The 22,618-nt window shown below is 42.7% G+C and overlaps 1 protein-coding gene across 1 annotated transcript in view; it reads left to right on the forward strand.

Moving 5' to 3' along the window:
- Window positions 1–22,618, forward strand: part of LOC139057489 (NPC intracellular cholesterol transporter 1-like) — a 70,016-nt gene that overhangs the window by 13,208 nt on the left and 34,190 nt on the right. Inside the window, exons 3-11 of the mRNA XM_070535823.1 lie at window positions 1,649–1,812; window positions 3,133–3,358; window positions 4,457–4,747; window positions 5,892–6,171; window positions 8,371–8,503; window positions 14,079–14,284; window positions 16,404–16,604; window positions 17,149–17,209; window positions 20,812–20,940. Of these exons, the coding sequence (XP_070391924.1) occupies window positions 1,649–1,812; window positions 3,133–3,358; window positions 4,457–4,747; window positions 5,892–6,171; window positions 8,371–8,503; window positions 14,079–14,284; window positions 16,404–16,604; window positions 17,149–17,209; window positions 20,812–20,940 (1,691 nt within the window). The remainder of the gene's footprint in view (window positions 1–1,648; window positions 1,813–3,132; window positions 3,359–4,456; window positions 4,748–5,891; window positions 6,172–8,370; window positions 8,504–14,078; window positions 14,285–16,403; window positions 16,605–17,148; window positions 17,210–20,811; window positions 20,941–22,618) is intronic.

Below are 22,618 nucleotides of genomic sequence, written 5' to 3' on the forward strand. Positions count from 1 at the left end.
GTTGTGCTGTTGAAAGTTGGTGCTTTGATATGGTGTTTTTAAGGAAATTTGGTTCACATATGGAAAAACAGCCTATGCATCACTCTAGCTAGAAATGTAAAAACAATTTTAAAATTTTTATGCCTCAATCAAAAATTAATCGGAATCTACTTTGTGGACACTACTTATATTCTGCAACCTAGTAAAACAAAGCAGCAGTGTTGTGTACTTAGAGCACTGTAATGGTTGAGCGGGGCGTTATGCCAGATTTTGCTGCATATTGTCACTCTGGTAAGTAGCAGTCAGTGTCATGCTTCTTGTCCTCAAAATTTTTCCCAGAAGTTATTTTACTCTAGCAGCAATGAAAAGCTTGAAACAGGATTGGCTCTGTCCATCCATAATATTATGCTGTAGTGTATGTCATCAATGTCATGCTGTAATCATTATCGTGTTGTCATAAGAAATTTTTCGCCTGTCCATAAGCAAATCGCAGTTTACGGAATGCCAGTTTGCTATAGATGTTTGCTTGAGCAGCCACGTTAGTAGCGCCATCTTTTGGTGGCGAGTTTAACCATGGAGGACACAGCACTGTTACTGTGCTGACCAACCATCTTATACTCAGCTGGTGGCTTAAAGGCGTACTGACTCGGAAATTTTGTGTCCTGCTTTTTTCTTTTTGGGTAGCTGTCGACTCCATAATTGTGGTACGATGCGTCATTCCTCAATAGCAGCACAAGTGCTTAGTCGCCGCACTTTTTGTACGAACCATCCAAAACACGTGTGAAGTGCAGTGTGGCTTCAGGTGTGAAATGGAAGACCCATCACCTCAGTGAAAGCGGAGATGGCGGAGTGAGATGGTTGAAGGTCATACAGTGATGACCGTGTTGCCCCAAGCTACCGAATTGGCCCTTCCAATTGTGCGCTTCTCTTGGAGATGCAGTGGGACACATTCTCTCGTCGCTTCTGCTGTTGAGTGCGGAATGGACGCAGCTTTCGGCCTCGTGGCACATTGTGCATGTTTGCGTCAGTGGTATCTGGCACCACGAGACCACCGCAACAGGTTTTGGTGATGTGATGAGTCTCCTTTTTCATGGCCGAAGCTGCACTGCTCTTGCCAAGGCTTTTGAACTAGTCGCATTAAAAGATAACATAATTATTTGTTGCACTCTTGTGGAATTAGGCTCTATATCATTATTATTGGGCCGAGGGCTATCCAATTATGTAATAAAAACTAAACAAACATTATTTGTCAGTACTGATTTAAAGATTCGGCAGCGACCAAGATTTTAACATGCACTCCTCCTTTTTGTATTCCTGAATGATAGCCTATTTGACAAAAACATTTTGAAGGCATTGTTGTTGGATAAATTATCTCAAGGTGTCGCTACCAACATTGTTACTGCCGTTTCATGGCTCCGATAACAGGGTATTCTGTAAACTGTAATATGTTTATGAACACGCCAAAGCTTTCTATTGTTGCACACAGTTTGTGTGGTCTTCACAGGATTGTAGTATAGTAGTGCATAAAGTTGGGGGCATATGAGAAGTTGGGGAGAGCAACTTCTGTTGACATAAAGGAATTCAGAGTGGGAATAATTGCTAAAGTCTCTAGAATTTTGAGACTCGTAAGGTAAAAAATAAAATAAAAGCATTCATGCTCTGTTTGCAGGTCAAGAGAAAGCATTGTGTTGTGACGATGACCAGGTCACTGCTCTTGCCACAAATCTTGAACTTATGCGTGGACTCATCCAGAATTGCCCATCTTGTTTCTTCAACCTGGCACGTGTATTTTGCATGGTGACATGCTCCCCTCACCAGGACAATTTTCTTGAGGTATGATGTTTTCTGTGCTCAAGTCCTTATAACCTTATGCACTAATACCCTCTGAAGATTTAATTTCTTTAATATTGTTCTTGGTGTTATTATTTTTTTTGCACTACTTACTTCTCGTGCCAGCTTTGAAAAGCACTGAAGCAGGTTAGAGGCAGGAACTAACTGGTACTCAGCTCCTTCTTTGAAGATCAAGTTTTTACACTCACACTCAAACAAGGTGGCACTCATTGAGTGATGGAGGTGTCGCTCATTAAGTTGAGGCCTTAAAATTAATTCACATACAAACGTGTAGGTGTTAATCGTGTACCTTGGAAGGCCTAAATAATTTACTTGTACTAGAGAAACTTATGTGGTACATATCTATCGCACAGGGGCCCTCAAAACATTTAACAAATTTAAAATGTCTTGGCCACAAAAGAAGACAAGCTGATGAATTTGTTGCTGCAAGGAATTTTGAAAACTTCTACTTTCAGTGGAGGCCCAAGCAAAAGAAATGTTTGCTTCCTCTGAGCCTTTCCCTATGCTGGACAGTTCAAGTAATTGCTGGCACAGAGCATTGATTGCAGTGTTCCACCTGTTGAATTGTCAAGGCACTTTCCTTCTTTCTTTTTTCATTGTATGAAAAATTAATCCTTATTTCTTTGAGAATTTTCATATATGTTGTAAACAGAGCTAGATTAACCTATGAAATAAAGTGGCTGCAACCTTGGGCTCCCGAAAGACAGCGAGCCCCATTAAAATTTTTTTTTCTGGATGAGCCCCTGAAAACACTTTTAAAAGGACCCTCACCAGGGTGTTGTAGTGGCATGCCTCTAGTGGTATCTGTTTACAGTGGCATGGGTAGGTGCCTTGGAAACATGACTATTGAGCATTGGACGTTGTGTGGAGTCGCAGCATGCAGCTACAGTTGATGCTCGCGAAGAAAGCTTCAAATGTTTTGCATGGGTGCCTTGAGATTCGTTTTCTAGCTGTGCCCCTGACTCGCCTCAAAAGAAGTCTGTAATAAACCCTTGTAAAAGCCTCCTTGAGTTGACATCTGTCAGGCCTGGAAGCCCCCCCGTAGACCGAACCGAATGCAACAGCATCTGCCGAACATGTTCATAAATTGCATTTAGTAAACAAATTTATGTGAGTCGTCAGTTCAACTGTGCTACCTGTGGCAGCATTGGATTATTATTGAGCAAAAAAAAAAGCAGTTTTACCAATCAAAGCTTTATGCCTTAAGCTGCTAGTGTTTACTTCCAGTGAGAGTTTTGTTTCTACAGTGGAAGTGAATGTGTTTTGTGTCTGTAAATGCAAATGTCTGCTCTTTTCTGGCAGGTTACGCAATTCAACAAGTCTACCAAAGGAATTTCAGAGGTCAACTATTATATGACGCGGCATTATGCTGTGGGTGCATTCTCATCGTGTTCGGGGCTAGATTCTGGAATCTTGGGTGCACTTTGTGGCAGCTTTAGTGACGACTGTGGTCCTGAGACGCTCATGATGGGTCTTGGGATGCATGACCCATTGCATTCGCCATTCCAGATGGACTTTGTGTTTAGTGGTGAGGACCCTAATTCCACACTATATTATGCATTTCACAGTGTCCTTTTGAAAGTAGCATTTTGAAAGGTGTGCAGGATCAAATAGATCATGCTGTCTGTACTCAGGTAAACTGTGCATTGCATTTTATTATTTTTTTGTGTGCGTGCAAATTCTGTCTTGACTAGTAGCCTTGTGTATTGGGGATCTCAAACATATGGCCTGTGAAGCTTTTGAGTGGGGCTCATGCTGTGTTCTCAGGAATATTGGGCTCTTTCCTGAACTGCCTTAAGCTTTAGGGAAATCTGTCCTTTCCCATCCTCCAACACATCGTATTATGGCCCATCGGTTGCAACATATTTTGTCTGTGTGTCCCAACACTTGACAGTACATAGTTAAAACGATCTGCTCTTTGTATGGTCAAAATACCAACCAGTTTGAAGGTTTCATATTGCTCCTTTCTATATTTATCTGCCCATTAGGCTCGCTTAGCACTTAATGTTTGAATATCTTTTATGTGTCTTCTGTTTAACAAACGACTAAAGAAAGATGCGTACAACAAAATTACTATTAGTTTTCAGCTTTGCATAGCTTACGTGTTCTGAAAACTTTTCAGAGCAACCATCGTCGAGCACACATCTCTGCTCTTGTGTGTGCCATTGCATTTGTATCTTGTATGTTTGTGTGTATGTGCTTTGTATAATTTTCACTGGGCTCTTGGTCCTTCCTTTGTAACGTCTACTTAAAGCATTCAGGCTTTGTTTACTTCACGCATGTAGTTTTTCGTGAAACCGCTGTAGTGCAAGCAAAAATGGACACAAAAGAACACAAGACCAGACAACATGGGCACTGGTCTTGTGCTCTTTCTGTCTGTTTTATTTGCACTACAGTGGCTTCAAGTATCAACCAACTAGCCTAAGAACAGGGTTATATTATGTAATTATTTTGTGTGTGCATGTGTGCTCGCATACCGGAACCAGACGTGTTAAACCAACCACATTGTCGCAACCCCTCCTGTAGCTTGCGTGCATTGTGTGCTGTGTTTAAAAGTGCTGTACAATGATGTGCCAGCTGGTTTCCTTGCAGCCTTGTGCCAGAGCGTGCCGTTCATTTTGTGCAGATGCTCCTGTCGTCTCGCACAGACACACATACACACCTATGAATGCCACCTACAAAAAATGCTCCGAGCCAGGGGCACCTGGTGCTGCTCCTTGCAGCTGCTCCACCTGCTGGGAGTCATGTGCCCATTCAAACTATCCAGAAATGCATAAGCCCTGGAAGATACTTGGAATGAATGGCTTCTATTTGCTGGCAGTCGTCATCTACGCAGTCTTCTTTGTGGTCGTCATGACACTCTACCTCATTGCACGTTGCAGGAATTCTCGCGCACTGGGTGGCTGCGTGAATGCGAGTGAGTAGCCTGCTTGCTTTCTTTCAGCATTGCTTGCTCTGGCTAATGGTGAATTCGGAAAATCATTCCTGGGCACCCTGGGGCGATGATGATTGAATGAACCGTGCTTTGGGGCCCCGGTGCGCACTGTTGCAACTTGCCGGGTTTGCCATAAGAGTGGTGCTTGGCCAGCACTCTTGAGGCTAGGCTGCTGCGTAAGGGTAATTCCTATTGGAACATTTTGGGGGCTGCCATGTAGGGCTCGCGACTCGTGTAAGATTTCCTGCTACTTATGCTGCGAGGAGGTTGGTGGGGCAGTCAAGGTGCATACCACAAAGTAATTGTGCGGAAGTGCGGGCTGTTTAGCCAGCAGTTAGCTCATCACATGCACAGAGCCATGAAATATGCATATCAGCAGTCTAGTGTTCTCGTAATGGCTGTGCCCACCAATTAAAACTAATGTAACATGTAAATGTAAATATCTACAGTAGTGAAATGGATGGCTGCCACTGGCGATAACTCAATTGGTGAGACACCACATGTGACATGCAGCATTATGGGTTCAATCTCCAACATTGCTTTCCTTATTTCTTTTTCCATTTTTTTTTCTACCGTGCTGTAGCTTTAACTACATCGGAGCCAAAAAGCATAATATGAACATCCTGCTAAAATTGTTTCTGCTCTCCTATGCTTCTTGATTTCACTGGCTTATGCCTCCCTCTGGTAACTTGCTGGAGCTTGGTTACCCTTTATTTGTATTGCAGTTGCAGCACAGCCATGATGTTGAGTACAAGAAGGCTACACCTTGCATACACATATTAAGATGAGTTTTTAGCCAGTGGCTACCAAAATTTAAAGGGCCATTTGTGCGTGCTTCCACGACATGGCCTGCTTCAGTGGTCATTGGGAAACTCTTGCTTTAATAGTTAATGTGCTAGGCTCAGTAGATGCATGCCTGTGCATTTGGCAAAAGCCCTTTGAATCATTTAGTTTCACGTGTATTCTGTTCAGAATTTAACTGAGAAATTTCGCAAAAGACAGTTTTCTCAATTTTATCCCACGGTGAAATGCTGGGTTTTATTGCTGTAAAAGTAAGCAAGCTGCTACTGCTCCTTTATTATTTTGCCATTACAACATCCGGTCATTCCTTCTGTTTTGTCGCCAGGCACTTCGTCTGAGTGTGCTGATGATGCACCCCTGTATGTAAAGGATGGATCCGCGTTGAAGGGTGGGCGCCTGCAGCGAGAGCTGGTGGCCCAGTTTGCTAAGTGGGGACGACTGTGCGCTCGTTGGCCGCTGACGGCTATTGTGGTGTCTGTGCTTGCCGTGGCCATCTGCTGTGCTGGCCTTACCTTCTTCACCATTCGCTCCAATCCTGTTGAGCTGTGGTCTGCACCAAAGAGCCGGGCACGCCTGGAGCGGGAACAGTTCAACCAAGAATTCGGGTGGGTGTACTTATGTGGCTGCCACAGTGCTGACTTTGTTTATCAGCTTACCAGGGTGAAAAATATAGTGCTACACTTGAACCTCGGTGTAGTATGACCACGCACCACAAGTGCTAGGCACCACTCCTCGGCTTAGCATTTAGAAAAGGAGTAACATGAGGTGTGCACTTGCTGTGGGTGGAGGCACTGTAGACGAGCTCAGGTCCAAAAGGTGCCCAAAACAAAGGGGATGGCAGACGAGAGGAAAAACGTTTATGTGCTTGGTGCTGTCCTGGAGAAGGCTTCCTCAGTGCTACTGCCGCAAACTGGTCTGTGGGAACAGTCACCCTTGACAACCGTCACAGTGGGAAGGGAGTGACGCAGGTATGGCAATATAGGTGGATGCCTCCACACCTACTGAGGCGCTGGGGTGCACCTCATTCCCCGAAACCTCTGTTACCAGAATTGAAGTCTTGCAATGTTTTTTTAACATGCTTCAAATATTGCCTTTCATCTGACTCGTCTAATGATTAAGGAATGCTGCTAAATTTGAAGCATTTCAGTGTTTGTGACGAAGACATTGAGCAGGACACGACATAATGCCGATTACCAACCGACAGCTTACTGGTGCAGTCGACTGCTGAATGTGTGGAGAATATGGTTACAAATAACCTTGTTAATTTAAGTAAAGATTATGTAAATGGTCATAAGAAAATTCATACGTTGTGTTCTGTCCATGTCATTGTCATTTCGTCAAATGACTTGCACGGAAGACCAAACGAACTTAACGCGAGTCTAGACAATGTGCCTGATTGGTGCAGTGCATTTTCTGACTGTTAAAAAAAAAAAAAAACTATTTTTATTCAGATAACCCATAAAAAGAATCTGTAAACCATACTTATCAGCTAGGGTCATGAACACTCAAACAGGTTCATAGTTACAAGTATTTATGCGTAACGATAACTAACGATCTTACCTGGAACTTGCAAATAAAAAACATATGCTCGTCTGCATTCCATAAACTACGTTTTCTAAAGCATAAGCTTGAAAATGCCCCCCAAATATTAAACTCCGAACATATTACACCTACATCAGACCGAAACTAGAATATGCATCTATAGCGTAGGACCCTTTTACTAAAGAAAACATTAATAAGCTTAAAAGAATTCAAGGAAAGGCTGTAATGTTTATTTATTCAAAATTTCAGATAACGAGTTCTCCTACCGATCTTATGGTGACTAACAATATTGACACTTGAAGATCGAAGAAGTCAATCGCACCTTTACTTCCTTCAGTTGCTACTGAATCGTAAACTCGCAAGACTCCTTCTTATACTTATCTCCTCTATCTACCCAACATACCCGACACCATCAGACGCAGTCAATAACGCCATATTTTGCGAAAACTAACTGCTGTAAATTTTCTTTCTTCCCATGTACCATATCTTAATAGAACCATCTTACAACTTTGTCGTAATTTTAAGAACACGTTTTTTTCGCCATCTGTACTGTATTGTGTTCCACATTATTATTCTTGTTGCACATTTACTACGTTGTGCCTGTCCTGCTTGGACCCTGTTGTGGTCTGCAGTATGCAATAAATAAAATAAAGATAAATAAAAATATGCTGTCCTTTGTTTTTGCGCTGCAAATATTTAATTTGATCATGCGGTAGTTACTTCTAACATTTTTTTCCATTGATTTATTGCCTGCACTTACCTTCCTGTTGTCTCACGCAAATTCGAATGTGAACTGTAACAGCTCTCGTGAAATATGCAGCAAAACAGTTTGTAAGCGACCAGGTGTATTTGGTTGACATTAAATGAATATGGCTTTGGGAGGAATTCCGACCATTGAGCCTGTAGTAGAAAGAACTGATCAGGAACAGTGAATTATAGTATAGTTATCTTCTCGAATAATTAAGTCACTGGAGTTGCTCATTAGTAACTTCATTACATAAACAACACACATGGGCACAGCATAGTGTGTACATTCAATCACAAATGCAAAGCTTCCTTTAGAGAAAGGTTTTCTCTATTCGTAAAGCATCAGAGATCAGTCATTATGCTCTTTGATAATTAACTTCAATAATAATGAGTGAGTTGTATTATGTTTGAAATAAATGTGTTGCATGTCCCCGTTCAATAAAATTTGAACACACTCTGAGGGCTCTGTGGAAGCGTGTTCTGACTGGATGTTGGGCTGTGTGTTGGCTGCGCAGGCCCTTCTACAGAGTTCAACAGGTGGTCATTACACGTAAAGGTGGCCAGCCATTCCCATACACACTTCACCTGAAGCGGTACAACTTGACCATCAATTTTGGAGCAGTTTTTGACAAGGAGTTCCTCCATCAGGTGAGAACCTGCCCCAACTTATTCTGTTGTTTCTTCTGTGTATGTAGAGAATATAGATGTTAAGTGCTATTTATACATTGAAGTTCAGCAGCCAGTTATCAGAATGGATAATGTAATGGTGTAATCAAGAGTTTGATGGAACACGGCCTGGTCGGGTAAAGGCATCATTAACACAAAAGGTCACTGGTAGAAATGGCACCCGATGTGGCAGAGGCAAGTGCCATCTGGAGTTGCTGCAAGGAAATGGGCACGTCGCTCCAGGGCTTCAGAGATTGGCGTACGCTTGTGCACTGGCCGGCGCGCGCAAATCTTGGAGCCTATGGCTGCCCTATGAGTGGTAGAAAATGCTGGAAAAGGGGTTTGTGTTTGAGTTTCCTTGTAAGATAATTATGTTTTTTTGTATACTCAAATGACAATATGACGCTATCCTGTCTGTAGATAGTGCTTGACTTGTACTTTACAATTTTTCTGATGCGTGTTACATTGAGGAATTCAGTTGGTTCAGTAACACTTCTGCGCCACTCAGAGGGCCTGCGTGGTTGTGGTTCGGAATGATTTTTCACCACTCGACGTCTGACATCAACATCGCATATTTTGTGACACGGGGCCCTTAAGGGGAGACACTGGTTTGAAAATATTTTTTTTTAATTTTCAGTATTTCCAGCTGAAATTTTTATAGAATATGTATTTTTCACAGCTGAAAACAAATATGCAATTAGATTTGGGCTATCACTCCCACATTTCAAAATATTGACTGTTTCATAAACTTACATTCTGCCCAGTCTTTTGACAGCTTTCCCATAAAAGATTGCTATTAATTTGGTATGACAGCGCTCTATAGAGACCAGGGAGTGCAGGGAAACCATAATTTTATTTTTAGCTTCATTGGTTCAAAAGTTATGGCCTTATCAAGTATACTCATCAGAAATCTGAAACTGTTGCGTAATTTTACTGTTGATTAAATCATTGTTCTAAATAAAAGTATCAAAATTTCTTGGTTTTATTGCACTAATGAATGTATAAGCTTTCAAATGCTGCAAGAATTATCAAAATCCAACCGCTACATCAAAAGATACTGTGGGCAATAGCCTAGGATGTGATAAAAAATGTTGTTTTGAGAAAACGAGAAAAGAAGTTTAGGAACATGGTGAGCATTTTTATTCAATAGGAGAAGGTATTAATCAGTGTGGTGACGATGCTAGAAGCCACCAGGAACGTAGTCATGATCATTTTCCTTGGTTCGCTTTCTTTTCATTGCACGCCTGAAGTTTTCAGCATGTGCATGCTTCTTATCGGATGCCACTAGTCGGCGACTGTCCTTTTCTGAACATCTTTCAGAGGCTACGGCATTCTGCTGCAGGTGCAGTTCATTTAGTATCGCTGCATCTGCTCTCCCTTTGCCTGCATTAAACCTTGCGACTGCTTCGGCCACAGCAGCTTCCACAGTGAAAAGGGAGGCATGTTTGCTCTTTGACACGAGCGACCAAATGACAGAGTGCAGGCTCTCGTTCGGGTTTTGGGTTTTGCCTCGCTGACAACGCTTCAGCAATTTCTTGTCAGAGAGTCGCGTATACACAGGCCGCAAGGCATCAACAACATGCTCCGGCAGGTTGTAGCGGTGCTTTGGAGGAGTCTCCTTGGCGACAGCCCTGTTGTACTTGCACCAAGATTCTTCACCACTTGGGCAATGCGAGTGATTTGGGCTTGCATCAGTAGATGCTACGTGATAAAGAGTTGCCCAAACAGCATTATGCATGGCTTCGATGTTTCCTTGAGTTTTCAAAGCCCATCCATAATACGTAGTGAGCTTCGTGACCAGCTCGCCCGTGAGTTTTCCTTTACCGCCAAGGCTTGGCTTTCCGTCAGCTCTTTGTTTCTGCAGGAGGTTTCGAAGAGCTGTGCCCATGCGCTTATGCACATGGTTGACACAGTCCTCTTTTTCTATTGGCACAAAGCCATATACCTGTGCCTCTTGCAGGCTATTGAAGGCCCGGCTGTCTCCATCACATAACATGGTTGTGTAGCGGAGCCCATGCCTTTCTAATGAGCGGCCAAATAAAATTTGTGCCGCTTCCACCTCCATTTGGCCTGGCTTACTGGAGGTGTTCTTTTGGCATCTGTGGTCAGCTAGCCACTCGGCATACCTTGGATCGTCCTCCTTCGGCCCTAGCTGGCACCCCAAACAGAAGTTCGATAGGACGACGAAGTCAAGCACGTATCCCGTAAATAGCTCGATCACTGTCCCAACACAAATATGAGATGAGTGGCCCCTGGTCAACCAAGTCCCATCAAAGCAAACAGCGATGTTTCCAGGATTTCCGTAGTCCAGATCGGCATACAGTGTTTTCACCGTGCTCGCGCAGTCGTCAATAACGAACGCGGCAGCCTTCTGCGAGGCAGGGTTCATCTTCAATTTAACATAATCTTGGTAGGTCTTCGTATGCATGCCTCTCCGCGAAATATTCAGAGTGGAAAATATATCGTTTAGCGCAGTTTGTCCGTTCCCTGTGCTCATTGCCGCGCGAACCGCGAGCACGTTGACTTCGAAAGGGCCGCGCGCCGCGTCCCCCCCTGCTCTTGGCGAGCTCCATACAGTCTTCAGTTCTCCGCACTCATCACAGGTCAGCACAAGTTTCGCGGCGATGCCATATTCTCGGTCTTCTTTGGAGATGCTGCCAGGCCCGCCACACACACGGCAATTCATGCACTGAAGCAGTTCATTCACCAACGCTAAGCTTACGACGGTGAACGGCGTTCCAGTCGTCGCGGCTCCTTCAGAGTCTCGAATAAAAGACCGCTTGCGTCGTGTGGCTGACGTCGACGAAAGGTCTTGCCGTATATCACTCGCACGACACTCGATGGCCACTTTTCAGCGGCAGAAACCAAGGGAGTGTCGACGCGCACAGCTCGCGTGTGATCTTGGGTCGCCGCTATCGCGTCCGCGATCGCGGGTGTCGCGTTCGTGATAGCGCCGGCACAGCCCGCTTCTTCCGTGTTCTCGGCGGCAGAAGGTCTCACTGGTGATATGCTGCGTGCCCTCGGACGCCGTTTTCGCTTCTTCCCGAACGCATGAACCGTCCGGAACTTCCGATGACCGCCTGCCATCGCACCGATCGCACAGCCGTCGCTTAGGCCTCTTGGCAAGATGGCGGACTGCGCGCCGCTGTCTAGCAGACGAATCCATTGGCATCCAATAGGGAATCAGGAACTGCCCCACGTGATAGAAACGCACCAATAATGTGCGAGTATGAGTTTTTTTTTTATGCGTGATAGCTGTGCCGTTGCCAGACGGAAAGCGCTCTTCCGCTAGGAACAGACAATAGAAGAATGCGTCTTTCAAATGAGACCAAAATGGCCGCGCTACTTGGCGTGGTTCTCAGGCGTTGCGGCGTTGAATATGACCGTTTTTGAGGTGGTTTCGCGAGCGAAAACGGCCATGAAACTGACTTTGAGACCGAATAACTCGACTAATGCGCATTACATTGCTACAGTATTTTAGGAACAGTTTCTTTAGGCCTTATTAATTATGAAAAAAAATACTTCGAAAAATCGATTTTTTAGAATTTTTTTGGCCTCCCAGACCCGTGTCTCCCCTTAACATTATCGCATTAAAAGTAGCTAATAAACTCCTTAGACAAAAAGAGCGCAAAATAGGGCACAAACAAGGAAGACCACAGCACAAGCCCAACAGTGTCTTGCTAGCTACCTAATGTGGGAAAGCAAATGCTCAGCTCTAACTTTGCTGGCGCTCTAGCAGCAAGTGGCTTTGGAAGCAATGTCAGTGCACTGCTCAGGTTTGTTGAAAGGGGTTGGAGCTACCAACTTCAAGTAATCTGCTACAAATATATGCGATTATGCTCTTGCGAGAGAGAAAAATGGGGACATGCTCTGCACTGTTCCGTTTAACAGTGGACCCCTCTGTAGGCATGCAAATTGAGTTACAGATGAATCGTAATTCCTGTTTTAATATTGCATGACAGGTTTCCTATTTTTCGTGTTTTTTTTTTTTTTGCCACTTGGCTTGCTAAACAGAAAACGGGTTTGTTTTGCATCTGTATTCTGATGGAGGCAAAAAGTGGAAACCCTCGTGCATGAAGATTTAAATACACATTAAAGGCACATTTAAGTACACGTTAAATACACTCACTCACGAGTGCACTAGTGAGTGTCGAAAGGTGCGACCATATGGGAGTGCCAGTTCACGTGAATAGAAATAAATTCAGTGATGGTGATTTTAAGCAGACAGGAGTGTGAACAAGTGCAACTATTGGTGAGTGTGGCTTGATGTGAATGAGTGTTGGTAAATGTGAATGAACACAAGGGAGTGTTGATGAGTATGACTGGGTGATTTATGGGGACGAATGGGGTATGGATGGCGTAAAGGGTGGGTGAGCTCCTGACAACTAACACTGCTGAAAGAAAACACATGGCAAAGTTGTGTCCTTTGTGTAGTTATTGTTGGTTCAATGTAAGCAGGCCATAGTTCCTGCTTTGAATAAACTTTCAATGTGGAACTGCCTTGTTGAATTGTGCAGAAACTTGTGCAGCATTTGTGTGCTGTGGAGCACTTCCTAGCAGATGTGATGTTTGAGCTTAGCAAGAACTAGATTAGCAAGATTTAGATTATTGTATAGTCATTAAATAAAAGCTGGCTTGATGTCTTAATTGCAGGTTGAATGAATGCCTATTGATAGTTATCATAATTGCCACAATGGAGCTCTGTGCCATCTAGAGGAAGCTCGGGTTCATAGATTTTATTTCAGCTTGGTTCGTATTTTTGGTGTGACTGGGTTGCTCTTTATTTCTGAAGACAGATTTGCTTTGTAAACAGTTTTTTAGCTGGTATTCAGTTCTGTCTGTTCTACTGGAGACAAAAGCATGATATTGCATCTTGGCATATGAGAATACATTATATGATCTCTACCATAGCAGCCACATTTCGATGAAAAACACTCGTGTAGTTAGATTTAGTTGTTAAAGAATTCCAGGTGGTCAAAATAATTTGAAGTCTAACCCCAAACCCTCTGGTTTTCCTTATCAGATTGCGGTTTCTGGTGCGTAAAGCCTCAGAGTCGGAGTACATTCTACCACAGTCCTAGCGTATTTAGTTAGGTTTTGCCGTGGAGTTGTGCTGGAAACTAGCATGTGTGCTTTACTGTCTGCTGAAAGGCATGCTGCATACAACTTGACAGAGCACAGAGGTTACAACTACAGTGAATCATTTTGTTTTTTGCTGAGAAAAGCTAATATCCTTGGTATGGTTTTGAATATGGATCGTCTCCTATCAGATGTTTTCCACCTGCTAGCCGTTATGGTCAAGTGCTGATGAGGGTCGTGAGGGTGCAAGTTTAATTTATGGTTACAGTGGCTGTATTCTTAGATACAGGTGGTCAAACAGGTATATGTGGTGATTGAATTTATTCTGAAACCGTCCGATGGGAGGGTTACAGTGTAGATAACACACTGTTGCAACAGTAATGCTTTGGATGGCTAGAATCAATCGTGTAGTTAATCTTTTGTCCAGCAAGGCATTTCATAGAATTCAAGATTATCTGTCCTTCCTGCTGATGTGTAGGTGGCTACACTGCAAGAGAAGCTTCTGGGGCTCAGCGCACAGTACGAAGGGCGAAATGTTACCTTGGAAGACATTTGCTTTTCGCCGCTCAGTAATGGAAAGTGCATGGTGCAGTCACCTCTCAACTGGTTCCAAAACAATGCCTCACGTCTGGACGAGCAGTACAATAACAGGACCTACCTGGAACACCTCTACTTCTGCTTCAGGTGAAAAGCAGCGCAACAGCATTTTTTTTCTTTCTATATTTGTCTGGGGGTGTGGGGCTCTTCTCTTAACAGCGCTTCTTCTAGGTTGCCTATTTCTTTTGCAAGCTGCTGATCCTTGAAAGGTGCAGAAAACTGTGCCACAAACCCCTGGTGCAATTCTTCCACAAGAAAGGGCTGTCCAGGGTAGCATAGACATCTATTTCTTTTGTGTTAAGGCATACGTGTTAAGTGGTGACAAGTTAATTTTTCATCTTGAATTCACAAAATATTCCCTGACTTAAAGCTCTTCAAAAATATCAGTGTAGGCTATCAGTAGGCAAGTGTAGGGATGGAGTTGGCTGATCCGAGACAAGGGCTATCACTTGGAGAGGTCCTTCTTACTGCAACGGACGATGATAATTCGGGAAGTACTAGGCCCACGCCAGTGCTTGCTAACTTGAGTTATGCATTAGTTATGCATTTGGCGAGCCGTCTCAGTTTAAACAAATGCAGGGAGGTCACTTTGTCATGCCTGGTGTCAAGTGAGATTGGCTGGTCACATGGAAAAAATGTAACCTTATATGAAGTCTTGTTTTTGGTAGATGTAGACTGACAGTAGGAGCACAGTGTAATAGCATTAAACACAACTAATAGGGATGGCTTAGGCATTTCTGAAATTTCCATGCAGAGTGGCATATAATGTCACAGATGCCCATAAACTAAATTCCTTGACCTTTCATGCCTCGCAGTAAATCTATCTCTTCATTTTAAGTATATTAGGTCTGTTAATATAGTATTCCGCACCTCAGTAGAATGGAGATTAGAGCTACCATGTTTGATGTTGTGCCACACATTAGCATAGCTATGCTTGTCTGTAGCTTCCCTATTTTTCATGTGTCCTATCTGTGTTGCAAATTTAAAACACAGTGAATTGCCATGTGCCATTTGTCTTCATTCCTGTGGCAGTCACCACCTATAGGCACACAAAAGGCAATGAGCCACCTATGATTTCATATTGTGTCAGCTGAGCCATGTGGTGTCCCGCTTCATATTCAGGAGAACAAACAAACAAACAAAAAAAACACCTTAACACAGTTTTGTTAAGTCGCTTGATGCTTGAAGAAAAAAATACGGGCAGAATGGGTCTACAATGACTGTCAAAGTACGTGAATAGCCAAAATATATCATGTATGAGCTGTGTTGGGCTCCTTTCTCGTGCTTCCCTTTGGACACGCTGCACCATCTGACGGCATTGCCGTGATGTCCACACATACCCACTGGCACATATACAGTGATCCAAATTGGTGGCAAAGAGGTTCATCGAAGAGCAGAACATACCAATTAGTGCATTATCCATGCAAACTGCCCACATTTTTAAGACTGCACTACCTGAAAGATCAGCAGGCATTTGTAGACTGTACTGTCTTTGAGGTCAGCCTACACTTTTTTTATTTGGATTGGAGTTATTTATTTCTAGTGGCTAGCCTTGTGGCCTTGGTGACAGCTCACTGCGCCATATACATAACACTTTTTGCGCAGTGGGAAAAGAATAATGCAAAAAAAGAAAAATATTTGTCAAGTGAGTACTGGTACAGCAGACAAGTACAAGTGTGATGACAAAGCTGACCATGAATAATACGACTACAAAATCAAACCAGAATACATGCAGCAAACTTCCACGTAAAGTCAAAGAAAAATGTCACTGTTCAAAAACATACGATCACATGTTTCCTGCAGTCATGACAGTGGGCACGGTAAAATGTCAGGATAAAATGTACACAGACACTTGGTAGTTTCACCAGGTGATATGTGAAAGTGCAAGGTTGTGAACAGTGTGGGACAGTCAATGTCACCTTGCACAACTTGGCACAGAACTATTGTCACAATAAAGAAGTCTTTCATGCAGAGTCAAAAGACCCAAGATTGTCAACATCAGTTCGTAACTAAAACTGCTAAGGCATAAGGGGATATAGCTAGATAGCCGGAAAGAAAACTGGTCTGACAATGCCAAGAATGCAATTCGCAGTAAAAGTGTGTTGTTCATGAAACTTCTGGATAGTTCCTTAAAGAAAGGATTGCACTTTTGATTGTTTGGGTGTGCTGTTGTGAAATGCTCAAGTTAGCCTTCTGCTTTTCCCAGCTCACCACTGTCGCCTAGTGATGAAGCTTTTGGTGGTATGCCTTGCTTGGGTCAGTACGGAGGGCCTGTGTTCCCTTATGTTGGTCTTGGTGGCATCGTTGGTGACCAGTACTATTCGGCATCTGCCCTTGTCATCACGATTCTTGTGAACAACAATGTGAACCCATCGCTTCTTGGACCTGCCATAGCCTGGGAGCGGAAGTGAGTCTCTCTTCAGCCATACTCTGTTTTGCCAAGATTTAGGGATTTTGTTAAATTTAGGGAAAAGGAAGCCTTACAATCGAGACGATGGCTCGAAAGTAAATGGACAAATGAACTGAATAACCATTTATCCGTTTATTTATCCCGTTAGCTAATTTTGCTCGTGTGAGTCACACAACAGTGACAGAAAAATAATATAACCATCACTATAACAATCCGTTATCTTCAAGTTTACACAAAGCTTGAATATTATGTGAAAAAATGTTATGATCATATCACCCTGGAAGATAAATTGAGAGAAGTCTAACAATAAATACACAAGTGCATTGGCATTAGAAAAAAGACGGTAAGCTGTTGTTTCTCTGGGAGGATATGGGATGATCAAAATACATGTATATTAAGGTGCATTTCATGGTATTTCCAACATCAGAAAACTTTTCATTGCACAGTGAAATAATTTAAGGCAAATGTTTAGTAAGGCATTTGGTCGCGTAACTCACCGGTGCAGTGTAGAAGCATGTGTGATCAATTTTTTTTCATGCAGGTTCATTGAAACTCTGAAGAACTTCTCGAATGCAAACATGAGCATTGCCTTCATTTCAGAGGTGAGAGTTGCTCTCAAATTATGCTGCGCCTGTTTGTGTTGAACATGAAAGATGTGCATACAATATGTTTTGTTAGTGTTCTAACTTTATGGCTGATATTCTCCTTTGGCATCTTGCACCCATGTTTAATACAGTAGACTTTCGTTAATTCGACTCTGGTCCATTCTATTTTTGTGTTCATTCGTCTATGACTGAAGGTCCCGGCTGGCACCCATACATTTCTATGGGCCAAAACATTAATTATTTCAATCCTTAAACTGACCCTCATTGGATAGGCAAATTTGACTGGTCAGCATGAATACACCTGGCCTGAATGTTGACCCCAATGGCTGCAGTGTCTGTTTTGGCAGCGCTAGGGGACAATTGATGCATCACACACTATCTCTCGCCAAAATTGCCTATTTGTGCCCTGCCGTAGGAAGATTTTCTAGTTAAAACAGCAGCCTATAATGAATGCCATATTTATACATTTCTAATGCACACAATTTTTTCCATGAACATTGGTTCGAAAATTGGCTACACAGGGCAGTTTGATACAAACCTGCGTTTGCACCAGCCTACAATTGTAGTCAGTATCATCTTCATTGTCATCATAAAATGGTGACAGAACAAGTGCTCACGCCACTTTCAGTGTTTGGTTACAAAACGTCACTTAAAGGATATGTTATATATAAATGCCAAGCTGGCAGTAACAAAATAGCGTAACATGTTTTTAGAGTTTCTGAGAATTGCATGTGTCACAGGACAACTAGCGAAATGGTTAGTCCTGGATGGCGATTTTGTAGCGATGCCTTGCGCTCGATCCTATGGCACTCTTATCATTGACTATACTGGCCAGCTGATCTCATTGAGAATGCAGGTGGAGCCACTGCAAAAGAACAAAAAGCACGAAAAGAACTCGCACAAAAAAAAAAAAAGCATCCCTACAAATTCATGGCCTAGGTGTGGGCCGGCTTTGCATTTACAATATAAAGAGGCATTACTACAAAATCATGGCCCAGGCATGGGTCACCTTCCCATTTATGATTTCTGCAGAGTCATTTGGTAAACGCCGAGTGTCAGATGCGTAGTAGACTGTATCAGAGGCAATGTGTTGGGGTCTGCACACAACGATAGAGTGCTGTCTGGTTACATTAATTATTAATACATTTCGTTCGGTAAAAGTAAACTTGGCTGCTTTCACCTTTTCCTGTTTTTCAGTATTGAAGGTGCAATATATTCTTTAAAAAGAAAATCAGGCTTGCATTAGATTTTTGCTTTGTTTGGGAGTTCTAATGTCATTTTTACTTTAGGATTCTAATTTGAACCCATAAAAACTGGGTGCACATTAGATTTAGGGGTGTGCTAAAACCAGATAAATGGTGCCAAATTTGAATGGTGCCTCTTTAGTTCAACCTGCTGAAAGTTTCGTTGGTCCTGTCAAGGTCAAATTAGCAGAAGTTGTCTGTATTTCGTTGGCGTACCTGATAACAATTATGCTCACACACTGAAATTGGCACTTAGGAAACCACAACACGTTTAAGAACTTAACACAGTATACATAATTTTTATTCTTTATCTCATTAATTTTATCAGAAGTTTAGCGTGACAGAGGTTCCCTGAAGGCCATCAAAATTGGTCAAGTTTGTATGCATTTGGGGCTGCAACAGTGACACTTGAAGCAATAAGCAAGAAAAGAAGGGTACACCACAGCACATAGTGCTCCTTTGACAATTGAAATTTGGGCTAGTTGGTATATGTAGGCGTCACAGTATCGTAGGCGCCAAGCACAATAGAAAAGGGAAGAGGATAGACAGGGGTGCTGTACTGTGTTTCATACAGAGCAGGCAACACTACCAAGCCTACAGAGAGATTTCGCTCGCGTTTGCAACGAAAAAATATTGCATCGTAAATACAAGAAAGACAGACATGTACCACCTGATTCGATTTAACATTAAGTATCATACTTTTACGTCTCAGGATGCAGCACCATTATTACATAGAAGGCATTGCAGATCTGAACCGATTCGCTACCGAACGAGCGAAATGACACATTTATGCGACCAGAGGCCACAGCACAGCACATGTGCTTGCGACCAGAACATAGTATGTTGCATACAGGCAGCACAAAGGTGTGCAGGTAATTTGGTGTAACTTTAAAGGTGTACTTACACGACGAAGCAAATTGCCATTTGAGCTGGCGGGTGGCATATTGCATGCTGAGGTGTCGTTCATTCCAGTGGTGCTCCTTTGGTCCCCACGAAGCGCTTTGTGATATGGCTGAAAGCCAAATTCCTGTTGGACTTTTGGCAAGAAGTGCCAGAATAATGGCAGCGAAGCAATAAACAACAATATTCCATCCAGTCAGAGTTGCTAGCTTAGTTGAAGTGTGTGATGGCGCATCTTGCCTTGTTAGCTCGGTGGCCAGCAGTCTACGTGTGCAGTGTCCTGATGCATTTGTGCTGTCACCAAACATAAGTAGAACTAAAGAAGAACTCTGTAAATTAGCAATAAGAAATATCATCACAATTCTTTAAATTGCACGTAATAATACATGTAAGCAGACACAATTGATATAGTGTACCACTAATTTGTGAGTAGGACTATTGCAAAACCTTTGTTTATCAAATTTGTCCACTTTAGATGCTTCAACGGACGCACTTTACACAACTGTGATATGTTTTTGGTGCAGTGTATGGATTTCTGGACCTTTTGCATAAAGTATTAAAAAACAACAAATTTAAGTATAAAATTCCAAGCTCTAAATTGGAATTCTTTTTCCTAGAGCCACTAGAATTTTTGCATTCTCTCTCAAATGCAACAGATTTCGTTCAGATGGGTGCAGCAGTTGTATTGTAAAAACATCTCTGCGTTTACGTGTTATTGAATAGGGGGATCAGAGCTGGGCCCGAGCTCAAGCTCTACCTTGAGTCCACACATTCTAGTTGTAATAAATGAAGTGGTTATTTTTTAGAAAGCGTCGCAGATAAAATGCTGCTTCAATTTGAAATGCACGGAGTGTGACATCTATGACTGCGCTACTTGTGCAGCTTGTTTGCCCTTTACCCCAGCAGGAATAAACTGTTTCATTGGTGATTGCTAGTCATTGTGTACAAGGTGTCGGTACAGACATGAAACATTGTTTCAGTAATATTGTGGTTCATTAATGATATTTTTTATTTTACAATTTTTCATACGTAAAAGAGACGCTAAATCATTCCTGACTGGTAAAGTAGTGTTTGAAGAATTCATTTTGGTTTGTTAGTTTAGCAGGAAGAGCTTTATCAATTTAGGAGAAAATTAGGGTAATACTTCAGTTTCAAATTCCATGACAAAGCCCAAGGGCTGGCACACCAGTGTGATGTCATGAATATAAAAGTATTTTCTTGCATTTCGGTTGCTCTGATGCAGCAAAGGTTCTCTCAGTTTGCTAAGTTCAATCGCTGGCTTGCTTAGAATACAATGGGGTCAATCTTTACCAGTAAAGAATTGACTACACTCGAGCAGACGCTGTTGAAATCCATGTCATGACGTCACCACTCACATTTTTTTCTTTCCTGTATTACTAAGCATCGTCTCAAGGTAAATTGTGTGTTTTCGTTGTCCTTTTTCTTTTTTGGCAGAATTCCGTAGAAGATGAGCTGGAGAGAGAGAGCCAGTCTGATGTGTTTACTGTCCTACTCAGCTACTTTGTCATGTTTGTGTACGTGTCTCTTGCCTTGGGCCAGTACCGCTCTATTAAAACTGCACTGGTGAGCAGAGCCTCTTTCTTTATTTTGCACATTTATTCTTTCTATCATTGGCACACTTAGCCGACTGAATGCATCTTTTATGCTTCCATGCATCTGTGAAATAGTTTGGGCAGATATCCTGCCATGTGGAATATGAGAGAGCTTGGGATATTGTAGCTTACCTTGACAAGCAGTTTAGTCCTTTTGGTCAAGTTATGTAATGTTTTCTGGCGTTCACATCAACAAACAGTGGCTGCTGCTATTTCACATTGCACTTTTGCCCAGCCAATGACAGCATTGGTTGTCCCTCGCCTAACTCGCCGTCCAAACACTTGAGATTTGCACATAATGACATCATGCAATCACCATCACTGTCTTTGTTGTCTTGCAGCGGATGAGCCGCACACACCTTGCGGGGGTTAAAACTCAAAACAACAAATAAGAGCACTTAGTGGTGTCACTACCGTGTTGGCAAGCCATGTGGAGGGAAAGTAGGTTCCACATTTCTGAAGATGGCCTATGGCCATGACTTAGCATACATTTGGCTGGTTCCTACTGCACTCAAACTCGAGGTTGCCATGATGCGGAGCTCGTTCTAGATTGGAGCTAGAGGAAGTGTGAGGCGTATGGGCAGCCGCTAACTGGAGCAATCTGAGGCCGGAAGAGGAAACACATCAGTGCTTCTGTTGCAAACAACCATGCACAGATGCTGAGGCACTGACCTGTTCAACCACGGCAGATGCAGATACACGGCCATACTTGCCAACCTTCACGATTTTGTCATAAAATACCCAATTTAGAGAGCTTCTTTACTGTTGTCATATTGACACCGGTAATTTTAGTTTTCTGTTCATGCCCACTTTAGGGTGAAACCCATTCTTAAAGGAATGCAAATACAGGAGCCTACCGATTTCTCAATGGTTAATTTTTAGATCTACTCATTTATTCTTACCTACGTAACAGAACAGTGCCATTCTTTCTAATAAAATCAATGTGTAATGGCAACTGAAATTTCAGCATCTGTTTTCTGAATATTTCATGAAATATAGTTCGTGGATATTTTCGTTTGTTTGTGGCACGCACCATTCTTTTTTTTTACTATACATACCAGTTGGCTTGTTTAAAGTGTTCCTTGAGAACAAAGGCTCTGGCATTTATTTTAGTGCATGTTCAGCATTTTGACTATTAAAACAATTTTAGTATTTTCCACCCAAATTGAGCATCTTTTGTACTTCGACTGCAGTGTTTCTCAATCGTTAAGGTTGGCAGGTTTGCACATCAACTGCTACTGGAGCCATGTGACTGGAACTCTGCCAGATCTCGGTCGCACTCTCAAGTCGAAGGTGACTGCTCCTCCGAGTGCTCTGAGCTGGGGCATGGTGTTATGAAAGACAGCTGAATGTGAACACAGCTGAACGTGTTCAGAGCCCTTGCTTTTGACAAGCCGAATGTAAGGCATACCATGCTGCCAGAGCACTTGGAGCGCTCTAAAATTACCAGCTGAATGTGCAACTAGGAACTAAATGCATCGCCAGCCAATTGAGAGAAAGAGAAAAAAGGAATGTGTCTTGGTGATCGATAGTTTGTGAGATTATTTCAAATGCAGAATGTACTCTGCGCCTTACAGTGTCAAACTTTTAGCATGGAAATAATAGCCCTACGCACAGTGGGTCTCTACAATTTGTCGTCCTGGGCTGCC

Source organism: Dermacentor albipictus, chromosome 3 (assembly GCF_038994185.2).
Source record: "Dermacentor albipictus isolate Rhodes 1998 colony chromosome 3, USDA_Dalb.pri_finalv2, whole genome shotgun sequence".
Classification (NCBI taxonomy): Eukaryota; Metazoa; Arthropoda; class Arachnida; order Ixodida; family Ixodidae; genus Dermacentor; species Dermacentor albipictus.